At 33.1% G+C, this 18,208-nt stretch overlaps 1 protein-coding gene across 4 annotated transcripts in view; it reads left to right on the top strand.

Moving 5' to 3' along the window:
• LOC143229729 (pleckstrin homology domain-containing family M member 2-like) overlaps positions 1-18,208 on the top strand; it is a 65,829-nt gene that overhangs the window by 29,987 nt on the left and 17,634 nt on the right. For 3 of the 4 annotated variants that reach the window (XR_013016027.1, XM_076462465.1, XM_076462464.1), the window contains exons 5-7: positions 2,786-2,884; positions 12,537-13,477; positions 15,453-15,522. Coding sequence is in view for 3 of the 4 variants with exons in the window: in XM_076462465.1 (XP_076318580.1) it covers positions 2,786-2,884; positions 12,537-13,477; positions 15,453-15,522 (1,110 nt within the window). In the remaining variant the exon portion in view is untranslated. The remainder of the gene's footprint in view (positions 1-2,785; positions 2,885-12,536; positions 13,478-15,452; positions 15,523-18,208) is intronic. The other variant, XM_076462466.1, reaches the window with a different exon arrangement.

The raw sequence follows: 18,208 nt of genomic DNA, 5'->3' as shown, positions 1-18,208 counted from the left end.
GTCACTTGTTTTTTATCTATTAATTTCCTTCAGTATCACATGACTTATTCCCTGTTACTTTGAAATGTTGGATTTGTCAACTGACTCAGATAGTTTACTTTATTCTTTCATGGGAGGATTGGAGACTTCTTAGGGTCTTATTTTATCGAGTTCAACATGTATCGATGTCCCTGGCATTTCAGTTTCGTCACCTCTGGAGAATATTTTACAAGTTGGCGTGTGAACTTAACACCTTTTATATTACACTATTTATGTGCTTTGGCAGTTTTCTCCTCAGATGTTTGACACTACCTCTATGTTTCTTCTATGAGCCCCAGCCTGATTGTGAAAAGGGGAACTCACTTTATTTCTTTGGTTCTGTTTTGTTCATTTTTAGAACCTTCTTGCCATTCTTATTTTGATCTCAGTCATATGTGCTTTTATAAATCCCTTTTAGCTACCAAACAGTAGACTAAAAACTAAATTCCCAGAAGTAATGAGTTTTGTTGAGATGGGTTGTTCCATAAGACTGCCTTGGCAATTTCCAGGTGGTAAACAGTTCTATAATATACAGTACTGGACCACTATTCAATGGACAGTCATGAGTAAAGCATTAAGGGTCCTTGCTAGTCCTTGCTATCACCTGAATTGAACAAATCAAGGTTGGCTTCCTTTTAAAAATAAAGAGCATGGTTCATATATTGCACTGTCTCTGGAGCATTGTTCCTCTGGACTTCTCAGTGTGAATTCTCTACCCCACCCCATTTTCTAATGAAGTAAGGAAGTTCTTGCCACTCTCAGTTTCTAATCACTGGAGTTGTTGACAGATGCCTCTTCCTTTTGAGTGATGTATCTATTTCACTGAATGAGAATAGGGTGAATCTGGATACCATTCCATTTTAATCTTGGGTACTCTTCCCAGATTTCAGTTGGGGAACAGGTCCAGCATACACAGGAGCTTCCTTGTAATTCCAGTTCAGAGATGATACTTTGCTACCTGGTTGTGCGAGTGTGGCCTTTCTTTTGTGTTATGGAAGAGGGTCTTTGACACTTGGTAATTCTGGACATGGAGCATCTTGTCCATGAATCATTGGTTGAACTTTGTTTGTTTCAATTTTCCTCATAATTGAAGGGGCAAAAGGTTTAATCTTGCCTCCCAGGTTGAAGAGTTAGTATATTGTTTTGTAATCTAAGACTGGATGATCTCTATTTCTTCAGTTTGAGCAAGGCATGAATTGGGTCTGTAATTCCAAATGGGTTTGTTTCATGCTAAGTTTCTTTGGGTTGGGGGGAAAAACTTGCCCACTTGAATGTTACTTCTTTTCCCTTCATAATTCTTGTGGTTTGCATGTGGCATTTTGTAACTTTCCGTATGAGTGCCTGGACATGTAATTCTGAGTTTGGTTTGTTGCATGATTACTTTTATTCAAGTTAGAATGAGAGTTTGTCCATTTTAGGCATTGTTTGCCTTATCTTAATACTTCCTGTGGCTTAACATGGAACATGCTCTAACTTTCAGTATATCATATTGTTATCACCCTGCCCCAGCCACTAAACTCTAGATCTCACTTTGTGTCCACAGCTCTATAATTCCAATGTCTTTGTAGTTAGGTCTTTGATGAATCTTATGATGATTAATGACATTGATTCTGTAGCTGGTTGACCTTTACCTTCCACATTTCGATCTCACATTATCTGGGCAAAGAGTTTATTCATTCCAGAAGTAGTGCAGACCCATACTAGTATGCTTTATTATATTTAAATTTTGCATGCCTGTTTTTCCATGAGATATTTTCTGTGTAAATGTTGGATTCTAGGTTAAAAGTATGAGAAGAGTGTGTTTTGGAAGGTTACATTTTCCTATACTGAAAATATATTTTTTGATGCCACCTCTTACAATATCCTGCCTTTCTTCCCCCACAATAGCTGATTATTGGGTCTGATAATTAAGTCAGTCTTGAAAAAGTGAATAAGAAAAAATAATGGGGAGGTTTTTACAGTTTGGTTTAGAGGGTATACTGATGTAGGTGGAAATAGTCACAAGATTAGAATAAATAGGGGTGATATAGTGGGGTAAGCAATGTAGAATTCATACCAATGGGCAGAGAAGAGAACATTTAGCTGGGATAAAGCTAAAGTGTAAATGGAGGTAAGATTAATATTATCAGCAATAGTTAAAGGAAAATGTAAACCTTTAACATTCTAGATATTTCTTATTAATATTCAATATCTTGATGTACATTATTGGTATAAATATAATGTAAGCAGGTTTAGTCTAATTTGATTATGGAATATGGTGTTCAATATTTGTTTACATTTTATAATCACATATAAAGTTAGCACTGGAGATTCATTCACATTTTATGTTCAACCTATCTTTAATTAAGCTTTTTTTTTTTAAAGCTTAAGGTAACATGAGATTATCTAATATTAAGACCAACATTTTAAATGTTTAGGATAATTTTGATGATTTATCAAAGGCTTTGCATGCACTCTGAGAAGTTTTGTATTTATTATTTTAAATCCATATATATAGACTTTAAGGAAAAATTACTCTTTCTGCTACTAGCATCATGTTATGTATGATTTTTGTGCATTGTATATTTTTTATTGTTAAAATTATTAAAGTTGTAGGATGAAAAAGTTCGTGTGAATTGCTCCTGTTTTAGTTGTACTTTACAGACATGTTTGAAAAAAGTATATGTAGGTATACAGATATGTGTTTATGTGACATAGACATTAGTAAGTTATCAAGGATTGAGCATTATTGATATAACTTATTTTGTTTACAAAATTTACATTCAAGAATGTACTCAGCCTTGACAGACCGGAGTTCTTATCTTCAACAAGAATTAACAAAATACATGTTACAGCATCATCATGGAGTTTGGACAAGGACTCAGAGGTAAAGTTGGAACTACAAAAAATTTTCAATATTAGATATGGGTATTTAGTTGATATAATGAATTACTGACAAACATGGATTGTAATTCTTGATGACGAGAAACCCACTTGAAATGAAAATGTATCTCAGAATGGCTGGTATGGGTATTAATGCTTTTTTTGGTAAGCAGAGAACATTTGTTAACCTGAAGATGACCTAGGAACATCAAAACATTTTTCTCTGATTATGAATAAAAGTGTTAATACCCATACCAACCATTCTGAGATACAAACATTGATTGTATTAATTTGTGTCACACAAAATAATTCATTCATTCAAATTATGAGGAACTTAGTTAATACAACAAGAATAATCAACTAATCAAGTTTAGTATTTGATTATTACTATTTTCTATTTGTCCAACAAACCAAATAGTTGAAATATTGCTATTATGGTTCTCATTTTTATTTTTGATTCAGTTAATTCAACTTAATCAGTTAGTTTCACAACCCAAAAAATTGTTAACTTTATCAATTATTCTAAGTGACCAAAATATTTCTATTATAATTTTCATTATTTTTTGATTAATTGTAGTTTGTTCAGCTTCAAGTTGACAGGGCTGGTGATTGGGGTTGATAGGTAAATTGCCATTACCACCTTTAAGTCATAAATTTTTAAAGTTTGTCTAATTAATATATACTTGAAAAAGTCATATTTAGATAGCTAAATACACATCTCTAATCTAAAATGCTTTAAAACAATTAGATATACATTTTTTCAGTAACTTTTAATAACATGGAAGACATTTACAACTTTTAATACATCTATCATGAGTACTCTATTTGGTACACAAGTCCAAACTGCACATGTAAATAGTAATAATGACATGAGTAATGACTTCTTGTTTTTAATATTTATAAGTGTACCTAGAGTTAAATTAATTATGATGTGTTTACAGTAAATTATCTTTTATAATATAATTCAAAAGAAGAAAACTCCTGTCATTTTTGTCAAAAATACAGAGGGTGTGAGAGTAATTTTTATAAAAGTATTTTGCAGACCTGAAATATTTCATTAAAATATTCAAAATCTGTTTAGAGTTTCACTAGATAGTGCACAACAAATGACAAATAATGCTCTGAAGAAATCTTGATGCTCAGTACCATTCAAATATATGTAAGTTGATAATTTAATTTGTAATAAACAACATAACAGTGAAAACTATTACTGTTTAACAAGTATTTTTTTTAACATGGCATTTAAATATTTACATTATTTTCATTATCTTCAAGCCCTAATCCAGCCCCAAACAACACCCCAGAATCATGGTACATATAGAGTGTTTGTTGCTCTGATAGTTTTTTAGACAATGATCTGTTACATTAGTAGACTTTGTATGACAACTTTGTGACTGATATATCTTTTCAAGGAAGTCCATTCTACATAGTTTGAGTAAAGTAATGCTTTAGACAAGGCAATAACATTACCTTTCATACATCTGCAGTTTTAACATATTCTAATTAAATAAGTTTTTGGAAGTTTATTACTTATGAAATCAGTAGAGAGCTTAGCACAGTTGAAAACATTATTACATCGACCACTCATATTGTTTGCTATGCATGATATTAACAAACATCAACTATTTTGACAACTTTTAGTTATAAAATAAGCATAAAAAATGAAAATGGTCTTTCAAAAATAATGGGTAATGAAAATAACAATAAAATAAATTTGTAATAACAATAAGTCATATATAATTCCATAAACTCCAAAAATGTTTTTCTAAAAATTGGTTTTTTCCCAGTGTCACATGTATGCTTTTCACTATATGTGTGACTTGGTACAAATAAAAGATCTGATAGTTAAGTGTTATGACAACAATTACATAAGAAGGGGGAAAAAAAGTTCTTATTAATTATTTCAAGATTTTTTGTTTTGTTTTTATTTTGTGATTAGTATATGTCAGTTTTGTTTTTATGTCATTAATTTAGTAGTTACTTATACAGTTTGTCTGGCATATTGTATTAGTATATAGTGCATCAAACTTGTAAATGTTCTGCTTGAGGTTAAAGTTTAACACTCTGATATTCTTTTCTCAACCCTACTGACTCTGATTTAATGATGAAAAATTCTTTGCAATATCAATGATAATTTTTAAGGAGTATGCACAAAAGTAGCATTCAGAATGTTAATCAATGTTACCAAATAATTTTATTTTCATCAACAGAAATTCAGAGTTTTAGTAGCCTTGGGAAAATTTATGGAGAAAATCCAAGGAATAATATTAGTTATATTTTCAGATTATTACAGGTTTTGTATTATGTTGTGCATTTGTTATATTTCTGTGCACATAGTGAAGGGTTAACAAGAACTAACTAAATCCCAAGTTTACTGCACTTAAATGTCTCATATTAAACAGAAGATAGTTTGAAAATGTCTTGGAAAGAAACAAACTCAATACAGGTTGGAAATAAGAATATAAGTCTCTTGTGAGAATAATTGATTAATGATGTGTATGGATATTTACATTTCTTTTTATTGTAATTTTTAAATATACATTCTTAGCTTTTTGTGTGTGATTTTGTACCATGTATGTAATTTGAGACAATGATTGCTTTAATGAAATAAATATTACATGTTTCTGATAAAATGTTTTCTATGGAGTTTAATGATTTATTCAATGTGGTGCTTCTTCATGGTACTACAAACCTTTCCAACAAAAAAAAAAAGCAAGCTAATATAATAATATATTCAAAAATATACCATCCTCTGATTCGCAGCTATTCCTCAACTTACCTTACCCATCTAAGCATTAGTTTAGATTACTTCAGTCTTTTATACCCTACTTAAATGCCCTCAGCAGATTTTCATCTTGTGACACTCTTCACCTATGTCAGTGCACCCTCTATTCTGGTACTGTATATAAGCACCTCACTCAGATAATGTAGCCACTTTTTTTTTGACAAAGCATTGGTCATGGTTTCTCCAGAGGTCTGTGCTTTGTTATGTATTGAATTGTGATTTTGGTATTGTCTTGTGAATTTCTGTACAATTATCATTCCTTAAGAAAAAAAAAAAAACAAGCACTGTTTTTGGGCATGAATTCACATGTTTTCAGCACAGATGCTCATCATACCTTCCATATTATCTAGTATCTCTCTACAGGTGGTGGTGGGAGTCACTCTCAGTTAAGGCTGTCAGTGATTTGATTTAATGTGAGATAGAAACATGTATTTGGCCCAGGTGGTGTTTCTCCTGAGGATTCTAAGACATCTTTTCTTGATGATTCAGGACATACTTCAGCAATTTGGAGTCTTTTTTGTAGCCTTTCTTCACTAAGTCAGCTTTTCATGTGGTTAATTTAGATTAACTATGTGCCCCTCCTCTTCTTCAATTGTTCACTTAAATATAAGAATTTGGTGCTTTCTTTGGTTGCCTTTGAGTCTACTCTTTACTTGGTGGTAGAAAAGTTGGTGAAGACTTCTTAGGTTTTCTTTCTGCACTTTATTGCTGGTTCAAATTGAAAAATGTACTGTTTTATTATGTGATGGGATAAATATATCTTGTGCTCACATTTTTCTGTATGTTTTGTCTTACCACTGTTGGGTGGATGTAATTTTGATTTTATGGACCATATCTGCTTTTGGATATGTTGGATTCCAGACTAGATCCTATGATTACTTTGAATAGATCACAATCTTATTCTGAGTTGTTGTTTGTAGTTATTGAGTAGATACTTTGTTGGAGGGAGTTCTTCTACCTGCTGTAACTCTCCTTAAGTTACTTGAGGCTCCTTTCCTTTTTCTCTTGATGTTCAATGGCATTACAAAGGCATTGGAGCCATGAATTAATGTTACATGTTTGCTTTTATAATTCTTTTTGTTGGTCTTTTGGCTTTCTGTGGCTCCTGCTGGTAGTTATGGGACAACAATGCCTGTCTTCTGTCTCTTGCTTTATTGATACTTACAATAGACTACATCATTAGTATCAAGGCTCCTTCACTCAGGTTGGTTGTTATCAGTGACATTAATGTTTACCCTCCGTGGTTGGAATCTTTAGGAGCATGGTTATTATAGCTGATGGACACTTGTTATTTCTTTATTGTAGAGCTATAGGTATTTCAGCTTTTTATTGGGGTTGGTCCTTTTGTTCACTTCTCCACCTCTATTATCCTCTCACCCTGTGGCTCAACTTATCAGTGGAGTGTGGATATTTGTTTCCAGGTTATCAGTGAGTTCTTTGTCACAGGGGTGATAGTGAGAGCCAATTTCATTTTTTAGGGATTTTATTCCTGTTTATTTGTTGTGTACAAGATAACAGAAAATTGGAGAATGATCATTGATCTTTCTCATTTCAACCAGTTGTTTGATTCTCTCAGATCTACAATAGAATCATTTTCTCAACCTACATTGGTATTCTTTACCAGGTCTGTGGATGACCAAGTTCAATGTTACTGATGGATTTCTAGTGAATTCACCCTACCACTTTCTATGTTTCATGTACAGGGTTCAAGTTCTGCTGTCCAAAGAATTACTCTTTGGTCTGCATCGTATGTTTTTAACAGTATCGTATGAGTTTTTAACATGTTTTTAAGCTGGTCTCACCCAACTCCCATCAGACTTTAGGTTATGGAATGGGCAATCAGCCTCTTTTTATATGGATGGTTCTCTCTTTTTTGGGGATGTGAACATACATTGAATCTCCAATTCTTTCAGGTTGAGCACACATGCCATCCTTTCAGTGGTCACTTTCCAACCAATGAATAAGGAATTCCAATTGACTGGATCATTTAGTCTCCGTCAGGAACTATATCTTTGTTCTTGAGTGGTGGTTGTCTTGGTTCAACATTATTATCAGTGTATCTATACCATCCCATCCTGTGTTTCTTCCTTCTGGGATGGGGCATGTATATTGAAGGTCAGGAATTCCAGGGTATGTGGATGGAAGATGAGTCTTCCTTCCACAATAATAATTTTGAACTTCTTACTGTCTAGCAGGATATAGTTAAAGGTCTAGATATACTGCAGAGGAATGCCATTTTCACAGTAGTTTTGTTACTTTCCTGTCATGGAAGAACATATTCTTGGTATCTTTGCTTTTGAATATCAGTTATTTCTCTATGGGGCCTACTGCTGTCATATTAGCCTCCTGGTTAATCATTTTCCTAGGGTGATATATTTCCCAGAAGGTCATCTGTTTCAGCCCAATTGATTTTTCCTTGCATATTTTTCCAGTGGATTTACTCTCAGTTTGGGTCTCCAACAATTGACACATTTGCCACTCTGTGACTTATACTACAGGCATTTTGGTCCCCAATACCTGGTCCTCAGACTTTGGTGATAAATGCATTCAGTCCAGACAAGATGGAATTGTAACCCTATGCTTTTCCCTCAATTCATCTGTTACTCAGACTTCTAGCTATGATTTGATCCTCTACTTAAGAGGTGTTGGTGGCCCTGGATTGGTCAGCCTAACTATGATCTTCTCTTCAGTATCTTTAAGAGGGTCCACATCTGTCTTTTCCTCTTTGGCTTTTTTTGTTTAAACAACCTCAATCTAGCATTCTGTACTTAAACTTTCTTGAGCTCACTGGGGTTTACTTTCTAAAGTTGACTTGTATGTGCCCCATAAGGAGTCTGAATCCACTTCATGGAAATATGCCCACCATATCTCGTTTATTGATTTGTGTCTGGCTTTGTTTCCTGTCATTTTATGTAAGATAGCTTTATCAACTACCTCTTGTTATTTTCAACATCAGAAAGTTTCTAACACTTCAGTGTTATTCAGCCTTCTACAGTTGTTTAGTTATTCTTCATAAACAGCCTTTTAATTTACTTCACTAGGATATTGTGGTGGTATCACATGCTTTGCATCAACATCCATTTCAGCTTGTAGCCTCGTGCCGTATATCACATTTCCTTTAGTGGGTATTTTTGTTGCTACTGGCATGAGAATATTGCAGGTTGGAGTTGTTTGCACTACATGTGAATAGGAATTTATCACTCCACTTTGGTCCTGGTATACCCTATTAGTTCTTTTCTAGATCTCTGGCAGTCAGGGAAAGGGATAAATCCTTCTCATCCATTTTTTTGCCAGCTATTTCTCACCTCTATGACTAATCAAACACTAATCATTTGTTATGTCTTGTCAGAGCCTTGAGGTGGTATGTAGATTGCACTAACTCTTTTGAGGTGATGGTACTCAACTCTTTATTCATTGAGATCCTTTAATTTCCTGAGATTTACAAATATCCATGTTGCTTATTCTTGACTTTCTTTACAGGAAAGGAAATGTCCAAGTCACGTCTCATCAGATTTGTCACATTTCTATGTCTCGTGACCTGTTTCAGTTACCCACTGGAGGTAATCATACAAGCTAGTGTGTGGCCTCCTAATATTTTTTTTTCTTCATATTCTTTACCCAATCTGTAACTTTCAACTTCTGGCCATTTTAATAACATCTGTTAGATTTTAAGGAGGAGTGAATATCTTTGTTCTTCTCTTGTCTCTTTCCTTTCCAGGGTCTCTTACTTTTTCTTTTTTTTTTCATTGGATCCCATTCTGTGACAAGAGAATTCTACACTAACACCAAATTTAACTATTTCCAACTAGTTTCAACAGGCTGTGTAGAATGAGGTGTTTCATAAGACCATCTATGCAGACTCCAGATGGTATTATCATATTCTGCTGAACTGTTACTCATGGATTATCAGGAGTAAAGGTAAAGTGGATCTTGTTTATCCCTGCTGATCATTAGACTGAACAAATCAGGATTGGTTTGCTTTTAAAATTCAGAGAACTTTGTTCACGTATTGCATTTAGGGCTCCCCAGTATACATTATCACCCCCTCCCATATTCTGTTAGTGGAGCTAGGGATTCCTTACAATGCTTAGTTTCCAATTACTAGGGAGATGGATAGAGGCTTTTCCTTCAGAGTGTTTGAGTGAATTCCTTACTCTTGGAGAAGAAGGAAAAGTTGGGAGACCTCATAATTGGTATCCAGATGTCAGTAGAAGCACCAGTCTCCATGGATGCCTATTTGTCATATCAGTTCTGATTTGACACTGTTATCCAGTTGGGGTGTTCATGGACTTTTTTTTTTGATCTATGATGATTTAGTATACTGTTCATGGAAGACAGTCCATTATCTCCTCATAATTCCGAATGTGAAGTAGTCTCATCCTTGGCCCTTGGCTGAACCCTGTGTTCCATGTTGTCTCCATAATTTTGGTGGAAGGGAATGCTCTTTTTCTTCTCAGTTTGGGAGTGAAGATGAATATTTATAATTCCAGACCAAATGATTTCTGTTCCTTTAGTTAAGTAAAGCATACATGATCTGTATGGATAATGCACTCGCCAGTCACCTCTGTCTTCTCATTGTAGGATTGTAGCTAGTGTCAGAAATGTAAGTATGTTTTAAAAGTTAACATTTTTCTAAATGGAAAATATATTTCCAAAACACTTTCTTCTTCTGACCTTTCTCCCCACTAAGAGCCAGTGTTAGTGACTGGGATGGTGTGTGTCTTAAGAAAGGGAATATTAACATGGATGGAGAGTATTACAAGGTCAAAGATTGCCAAGGGAGTTTAAACAGGGTATGAAAGACTGAAGAAAATGAGACCAATCCTTAGATTGGGCAAAGTGAAGGTTGAGGAATAGCTATAAGTGTCAGTGGACTTAAGGTTTATTGGAAATATATTGTAAGTTTAGGAAAAAGTTAATTTTCTTATTTGACAGAAAAAAAAGAACTTTGAGATATCTTTTTAATGTTGTTGACTTATGTTTTGTTTTTTTGTAGTTGATTCTAATGACTTTTATACTTGATAAATGTAAAATATATGTAAATTTGAGTAATAGCAACCCATTTGGAAATCATCAAAAGAAATCGATACATTTCTTCCACAGTAATCTTGTGAAAATTATATTAGTTGTGGATAATGCTTTTTACATGCTGTGTTTATTTTTTGAACTATTGGGTGTTAAATTAAGAAAGTAAACTTTCAAATATAACTTCCCAACATCGTATTGGGTTGCAAGAGACTGGTAGTGGTACGGTATCTTTCTTAACATGTTCTAGAAATAGTTTATTGGTTAATTTTATTTATTGGTTTTTTTTTTTATAATGTGGTATTTTCTTCTAGTATGGTATAAATTGTGATTTATTGTGGATCTTAACTATTTTTAATGTAATTCATCTGATATTTTATAATGAAACTTTTCCTGAAATTTTTCTTTTAGCTACCAAATAAAGAGTCTTTATTACTGAAGTTCTTTGGTTATCATGTATTAAAAATAGTGTTTTAAATGAAAACATACAATATTTATTAATACTTGCAGTGGTTAGGGTAATCTACTGATACATGTTGCAGAACTGGAATAAGGTTTATTGGCTAAAAGGGTAGAATAAGTTAAAACGTGTTTTGTTGGAGTTAAATATTTTTTATTAAATATTTTGGTCTTTTTTTTTTTTTTTTTGTCAAACTCACTAAAGTATTGCAGGACTAACGTGCTGTTATCTCTTCCAGTATTTCATTATATTAGCAGTGCCTTTTACAGTTCTCTTTGGTGTGGTTCTGTAAAAATAACAAAACAATGGTGATTGTACTTTATAGCAACTTGTTTCATATTCATACTACCTTCATTTTCTTATTACAAACTCCTAAACACAGTGTTATCAACTGTTTAATATGTCTTAACTTGTCTATTCGTGGTGTTTTTACCTTCACTATTTCAAGTGATGTTTGGTAGCAAATTTAGCTATGCACGAAACTGTGTTATAATATAGTCTTTCTGTTTCAGTAGAATTAGCAGAAGAGAAAAAAGAACTGTAAAGCTTCAAACAAACTTTTGAAAGACATTTCAATATATATTTTATTCTCAGAATGAGTGATAGTTATGAAATAAACCTAACATTGATGCAATTTAATAATGTTTTACAAATTTTGAAAGCATTTATGTCTTACCGTTCAGTCTCGTTTACTTTTAAAAAGAACAACATTTCAAGTAATTGTTTCTAAAGAAATAATTATTTGATATAATAAGCAATTTAGAAAAGGACAAAGTATTTATGCTTTAATTTCTTTTGAATTACTGCCTTATGAATTGCATTTAAGAGAGGTGAATTTAGTAGATATTAAAAATGTATGCAATTTTTAAGGTAAGAGGCTGTTCCTGAACCTTTTTTGTAGCATCTGGAAGATTCCCCAGCTTTATCTTAAACTTTTTTCACTAGCAATACATTCTGTGGAGTTTTGTGTGCATACAAGTTGTACAGTGAAGTCCATGTTTTCCCATGCATTAAGTTTAAGCAGGTGTTTGAAAACCAGTTTCTAGTGCCAGATTGTTTTACAGAATTTATGTATAACAAAAACTAATATTTTTTAAAATCCACATTACTGTTTCAAGTTTCCTCATGTACATTCTGAATAAAATTCAATTTATGTTGAAATTTCTAACAAAATTTGCACATTTTAGTGTATCTAAAATTGATAAAATAAATATCTTGCTTACCCATATAAAAAAAATAATTAAAATATTTGAAAATAATCTACTGGAAAGCTGATTTGTTGTAATTTGAAGGAATTATATGAACGAAAGTTCTTTATTTTTGTAGATGAACCAGCTCTAGTAAACCTTGTTTATTATGGTAATACAGATGTATGTTTTCTTGCAGGGAACAGTACCAAGTTCCAGCTCATTGGAGAGTTTTCAAGAAATTGATGTGGGTGTTGTGTGTCTGCAGAATGGTGTTGAAGTTGCATGTGAGAGGGATGTAGTGGAAGCTCAGCAGGCGGAGGTTGATAATAATGCTACTCTAAAGGAAACCCCTCCAGAAGTAAGGATCAGGTTACAACATAGCATTGATAAGGATTCTCTGAACAGTGATGATACTACCTCAGATACCACTGATGTTGAAGTGATACGCACCAGAGTTGTTCGTAGACGAAAGAAAGTAACATATGTGACTGGAAATGGTGATAAGCTTAGTAACAATACTCAGATGCAAGAAGAACTTGGAGAGAAATGGGAAAACAGGGAAGAAGAAAATCAAAATATTTGTAACAGATACAGTAGAGATTCTGGAATGTGTTGTGATATTTCTAACCCTGAAATGGAAGATGACCTGGAACAACAAAGGAACAAAAGTAATATACTACTAGAGAATGATGCTTCTCTTGATCTTGAACTTTTAAGATGTACAGAAGCACTCAATGTAAACAGTGGAGTAACAAAAAAAGTTAAAAACAGTCTTTCTCCAGTTTGGATGGAGGAACGAGGAGCACCTGAGGGGGAAGAAGCACCACATTCTAAACATCAAAACCAAGAAAACTCTTGCTCATCTTCTTTGATACAACTGGAGTCTCCAAATTCAGAAGATTCTGAAATATCAATCTATGACTCTGGGAAAGCTTCCAGTAACATGATTGATAATGTAAAAAAATCTAGTTCTGTATATTGGGGTTTTCAAGGAAACAATCTTGAAATGAATGAAGCTGAAACACCCAAGATTTCTCCAATTGAAGGAGAAAAATGTGATTGCACAGAAATTTTCCAAAATCACCTTATAAAGATGAAACGTTCGGATGAAGTTTCAGGTTCACAATCAGATCTCAGGTAAAAAAAAGATGTATTTCTGCAGTGGATAATTTTTTATGAAAACTTTTTAAATGTACCCTTTCTTTTAATAAAGAAAGATTTATTAGTATGAAGGTTTTTTTTTTTAGTATCAAAGTGAACTTAATTTTACCAAATGTTCTATTTGTGTTGAAATATGTGTGATAATATTATAGAATGTTAAATGCTTTGAAATCTCCTCAATCTAAGTTACTATTGAAGATACATGTATCTTGGGGCCACACATAGGTACTATTTAAAGAGGGAAAAAAAAGGGAAGAATGATATGATATACAGAAGGGAGCTATAAACATTAGTAATGTACAACTGATAACTCTGTAACATTTAGTAATTTTGTGTGGAGCAGTCTGCCTCAGTGGGCATGATTCAATAAGTATGAAACAAAAATCATTGAACATTTGTGGTGTGATGAACTGTTATGTATTTTGTGATTGGTTCATAACTTTTCTCACTCTGACAAGTGTGTTTGATAGGATCTATCAAATGATGGTATAATTAGGATTATATAGTATATATCTGGGAAATCTACAATAAATAAATGTATCAGGTGAATGCCAGTTAAATACTGCATGGATTGAAAATGGGAAGTGCAACAACTGGTTGCAGAAATACCAAACAAACAGACACAAAGAGTAGTGTATGAAAAGTTATGATGTTAGTTAATTGGTATTAAAAAGTCATGTCTTAAGCCTATTTTTATAACATCAGTTGTGATGATACTGTTTGGTAAACAAATGTATGTTAAAGCTATGTACTTATACTTTGGGTTTAATGAAATAAGCATAACTGGTGATTTACTGACAATTTCACCATAACTAAGGGTCTTGAAAGTTATTCAGAGCCTGGGAAGGTGCTTAAAAGTACTTAATTGCAATAAAAAAAAAAAGAAAAGAAAAAAAAAATAATATGTAGTATAATTTTATAATTGAAATCTTGTACTATTATTAGTAAACTTTAGTATTATGTGTCAAATTAAATTTGAATCAAAATATGTTTAGTAAGTTTGTTGTGGAGGAATGTTTTTTCTTGGTTTTATTTTAGCAAATTTCATAAAAATGTTGTACTTAGGTTTGTATCTCTTTGATAAGATGCATGGTTAAAGTTGAAATAAGATATAGCAATAGTGTAGAAATTTTGAATTTCCAGAAGCAAATGTTTGTTAAAAAGTTTGGGGAAAAATTTCATTCAGTTTGTTATGATCAGGCACTAAACTGGTCTCTTGCTTCCTTAGTATTTTTTGGTTCTGGGGCTATATAAAAGTATATTATGAAACAAAAATAGATGAGACTTGTGTGAATGACGGGGTTTGTTTGTAGCTTTGGACAGATAATTAAACAAAGTGTAATTATTTTTTATCTACGACATGCAGGTTGGTGGAGTTGATCTTTTTTTTTTCTTATTTTACTGGACTGCTTGTAATATACTCAGTAACTGAGTCAGAAATAAAAATAAAAATTTGAATACCTCCTTGAAATAATATATAAAAAATGAGAATTTATTTGTAAGAAGTTGAGAAAAATAAATTGTTTAAGTGAATATAAAAGTTTTTCACACAATTGTTTAAGTGAATATAAAAGTTTTTCACACAATTGTTTATATGAAAAAAAACTTACTTGGCTGCTGTTTATCACAACTTCAATATATTTAACAGTGTAAATACATGAAAAATCTTTGTCATAACTATTTTTGTGCCTGCCTTATATTCATATTTCTGTGTTCATGGGTATATATTTAATTATTATTAAATTCATTTTAAGAGTTTCCAGGTTTCAAATGTGCACTTTCAAAGCTTGTAGTATGTGTTTTCACAACTTACATGTAAGATTTATTTTAAAGTGGAAAACATATTTGTGTTTTAATTCTTTATTTTTAGTTCTTAAATTTTTAACATCTTTCTATTGTTACAGATTTTCAAATGAGCTAGCTGATAGTTTTTATTTTTACACATTTCTAGGCTACACAACAATACTCTTCTCTTCTTGATGTTAGAAGTGTTTGAAGATGAAGACGAAGTCTTCTACAAGGTAGTGATGTACAGGAGTTCAAGTTTTTACTGACTGTTTCAATTGTGTTGAAAGTTTCAGCTACAAAGAGTGAAGATCACTAAATTTCTATACTAGATGTTTTACTAGATTCTAATGTCATTCAAGCATGTACTTGATTGTATACTTTTGTAAGCTCAAATGATGCAAACAATCTGGAAGACACTTTATCAAACAAGAAATTATATAATAAGACAGTTTTATCTTTTGTAAGGTTTATATTATTTACAATTAAGTTTTGTATGTAAAGATAGATCAGATATTTGTTATTTTTATTTTTGTTATATTTCACTCAGAGTATAAATAAATGTTACATACTCTTCAAAAAAAGAAACGTAAAAGGGATATTTATGTTATTTTAAAGAGAAATATATGTAATAACGTTACAAGCTCAAAGTATGTGATGTTACATGTGTTAAGGCACTGATTGTCAGACCAAAATGACAATAAAATAAGTGCACTTTGAAAACGGAGGAAAACATCGGATTTTTCGCCAAAACACATTCGTGTCCAATAAATTTGTTTGAGAGATCTGCATGTTCTGCAAGTGCAACATGTGCAAAATCCCTATAAAAGTGATAGGTTCTTGGTTTCCATAGCTCAGTGTTAAGCCACCGACACGCAATACAGTTACGTCAAGACTGACTGAAGCACAACGCAACAACGCCATTGGTGGCTTGGAAGCAGGCGAATCTCGATCAGATGTTGCCAGAGCTGTGAATGTCCACCCAAGCACCATCACAAGGCTATGGAATCGTCACCAACAACATGGATCAACTTGTGACCATCCACGATCTGGTAGACCTTGTGTGACCACGCCCGCACAAGATCGCAACATCTGGTTACGTCACGTTCAGGATAGGACCACCACTGTGACGTCTACTGCCTCAACCATACCAGGGCTGCGTAGGATTTCCGATCAGACCATACGCAACCGTCGACGAGATTTTTAGGCCCCATGTGCAACCCATCATGGTGAACGTCAACGACGTTTTTCAACATGACAACGCCCATCCTCACACAGCCCGACTCACCACTGTCTTCTTGAGACACCACAACGTCAACGTTTTTCCCTGGCCCTCCAGATCACCAAATTTAAACCCCATCGAACATCTTTGGGACGAGTTGGACCAACGTCTGCGATGGCGACAACCTCAACCGCAGACTCTACCTCAGCTTGCAGCAGCTTTGCAGGCTGAGTGGACAGCCATTCCACAGGATGTGATTCGTCATCTCATCGCTTCCATGGGTAGGAAATGCCGAGCAGTTATTGATGCTCACGGGGGGCATACTCGTTATTGATGTTGAGTGACGTTAAACTTCAACTAGTGAGTGTGGACTTCGCCTTTGCAGACTTTGGATGTTCAGCAGTGAATGTGCAAAGTTTCACACATGTCATAAAGAACTACCAGGAATAAACTTGTTAACAATTTGTCTCAAATTTTGCCTTTTGCATTTCTTTTTTTGAAGAGTATATTTATCATATTTGATCTACATATAAACATGTATTTTAATAAATCATAAAACATGATGCATTCTTCAAATGGATATTTCTCCAATAGCCAATCGTTGTATTAATGAATTGTACTCAGTAGTTTTGTATTATTTTAGTTTAAGCAAAAAACCACTTTTTCAGTGTACAAAGGCTAGACATTTTCACTCATCACTCTGTGACTAGTAGATGTTCAAGCATGCTTTCACAATTGGAATAATTTAATAAAATAAAAACATTTGTTTAAACATGTTTATTATTTACCAGCTAGGTTTTACTTTATATTTTTAAACAATGAATGCTTTCTCAATGGCCAGTTAAAGTCCAACTTTCATATGCAATTAAAGACAGTAAATCTAATATAATAATCTGAAATTTTAGTCGGCACCCAGTATCGCAAGTTTAAGTGAAGAAAAAATACTGTTAAAAGTCTAGAAATTTTGATAAAAATGAAACTTCTTTCTATTTTTGTTGATTTTAATACAATTAAATTGTTTGTTAGGAAATTATATTCATTTTATGGTTTTATATCATCTGGCAGTGTATTATGTACATCGTTGACTATTTCTTTGGCAAGTTAACTAAGGTTGTTTTTGAGAGAATCACTATGTAGTGCAAATTTGGTCATAACATACAAACAGGTTAGTATTACTATACACAAACTATTATGGTTTGTTATGTTATGGTGAATCTACGAAGTATTGTGGATTGGAAGAGGGTCTGTCGCACTCAAACATAACATTTGAACAGGAAATAATTCTATAATGTCACTGACTCAATGATCATTTCCTTAGCAGGGGTCTAGCATGTTCAGGTTAGTTAAGGTATTTGACTTATAATCTGAGAGTCCTGGGTTCGATTCCCCGTCACACCAAACATGCTCGCCCTTTCAGCCGTAGGAGCATTATAATGTGACGGTCAATCCCACTATTCATTGGTAAAAGAGTAGCCCAAGAGTTGGCGGTGGGTGGTGATGACTAGCTGCCTTCCCTCTAGTCTTACACTGCTAAATTAGGGACGGCTAGCACAGAGAGCCATCGTGTAGCTTTGCACAAAATTTCAAAACAAACAATTCCTCAGCAGGAAATTTGATATTTGTAATAGATTATATTAAATTTGTTTTATTTATATGAGATTCAAACTCAGCACATTGGGCATAAATTTCTAGTTTTTCAT

This window comes from Tachypleus tridentatus, chromosome 10 (assembly GCF_004210375.1).
Source record: "Tachypleus tridentatus isolate NWPU-2018 chromosome 10, ASM421037v1, whole genome shotgun sequence".
Taxonomy (NCBI): Eukaryota; Metazoa; Arthropoda; class Merostomata; order Xiphosura; family Limulidae; genus Tachypleus; species Tachypleus tridentatus.
The sequence above is the reverse complement of the archived record's forward strand: the minus strand, read 5'-3'. Positions and strand labels throughout refer to the sequence as shown.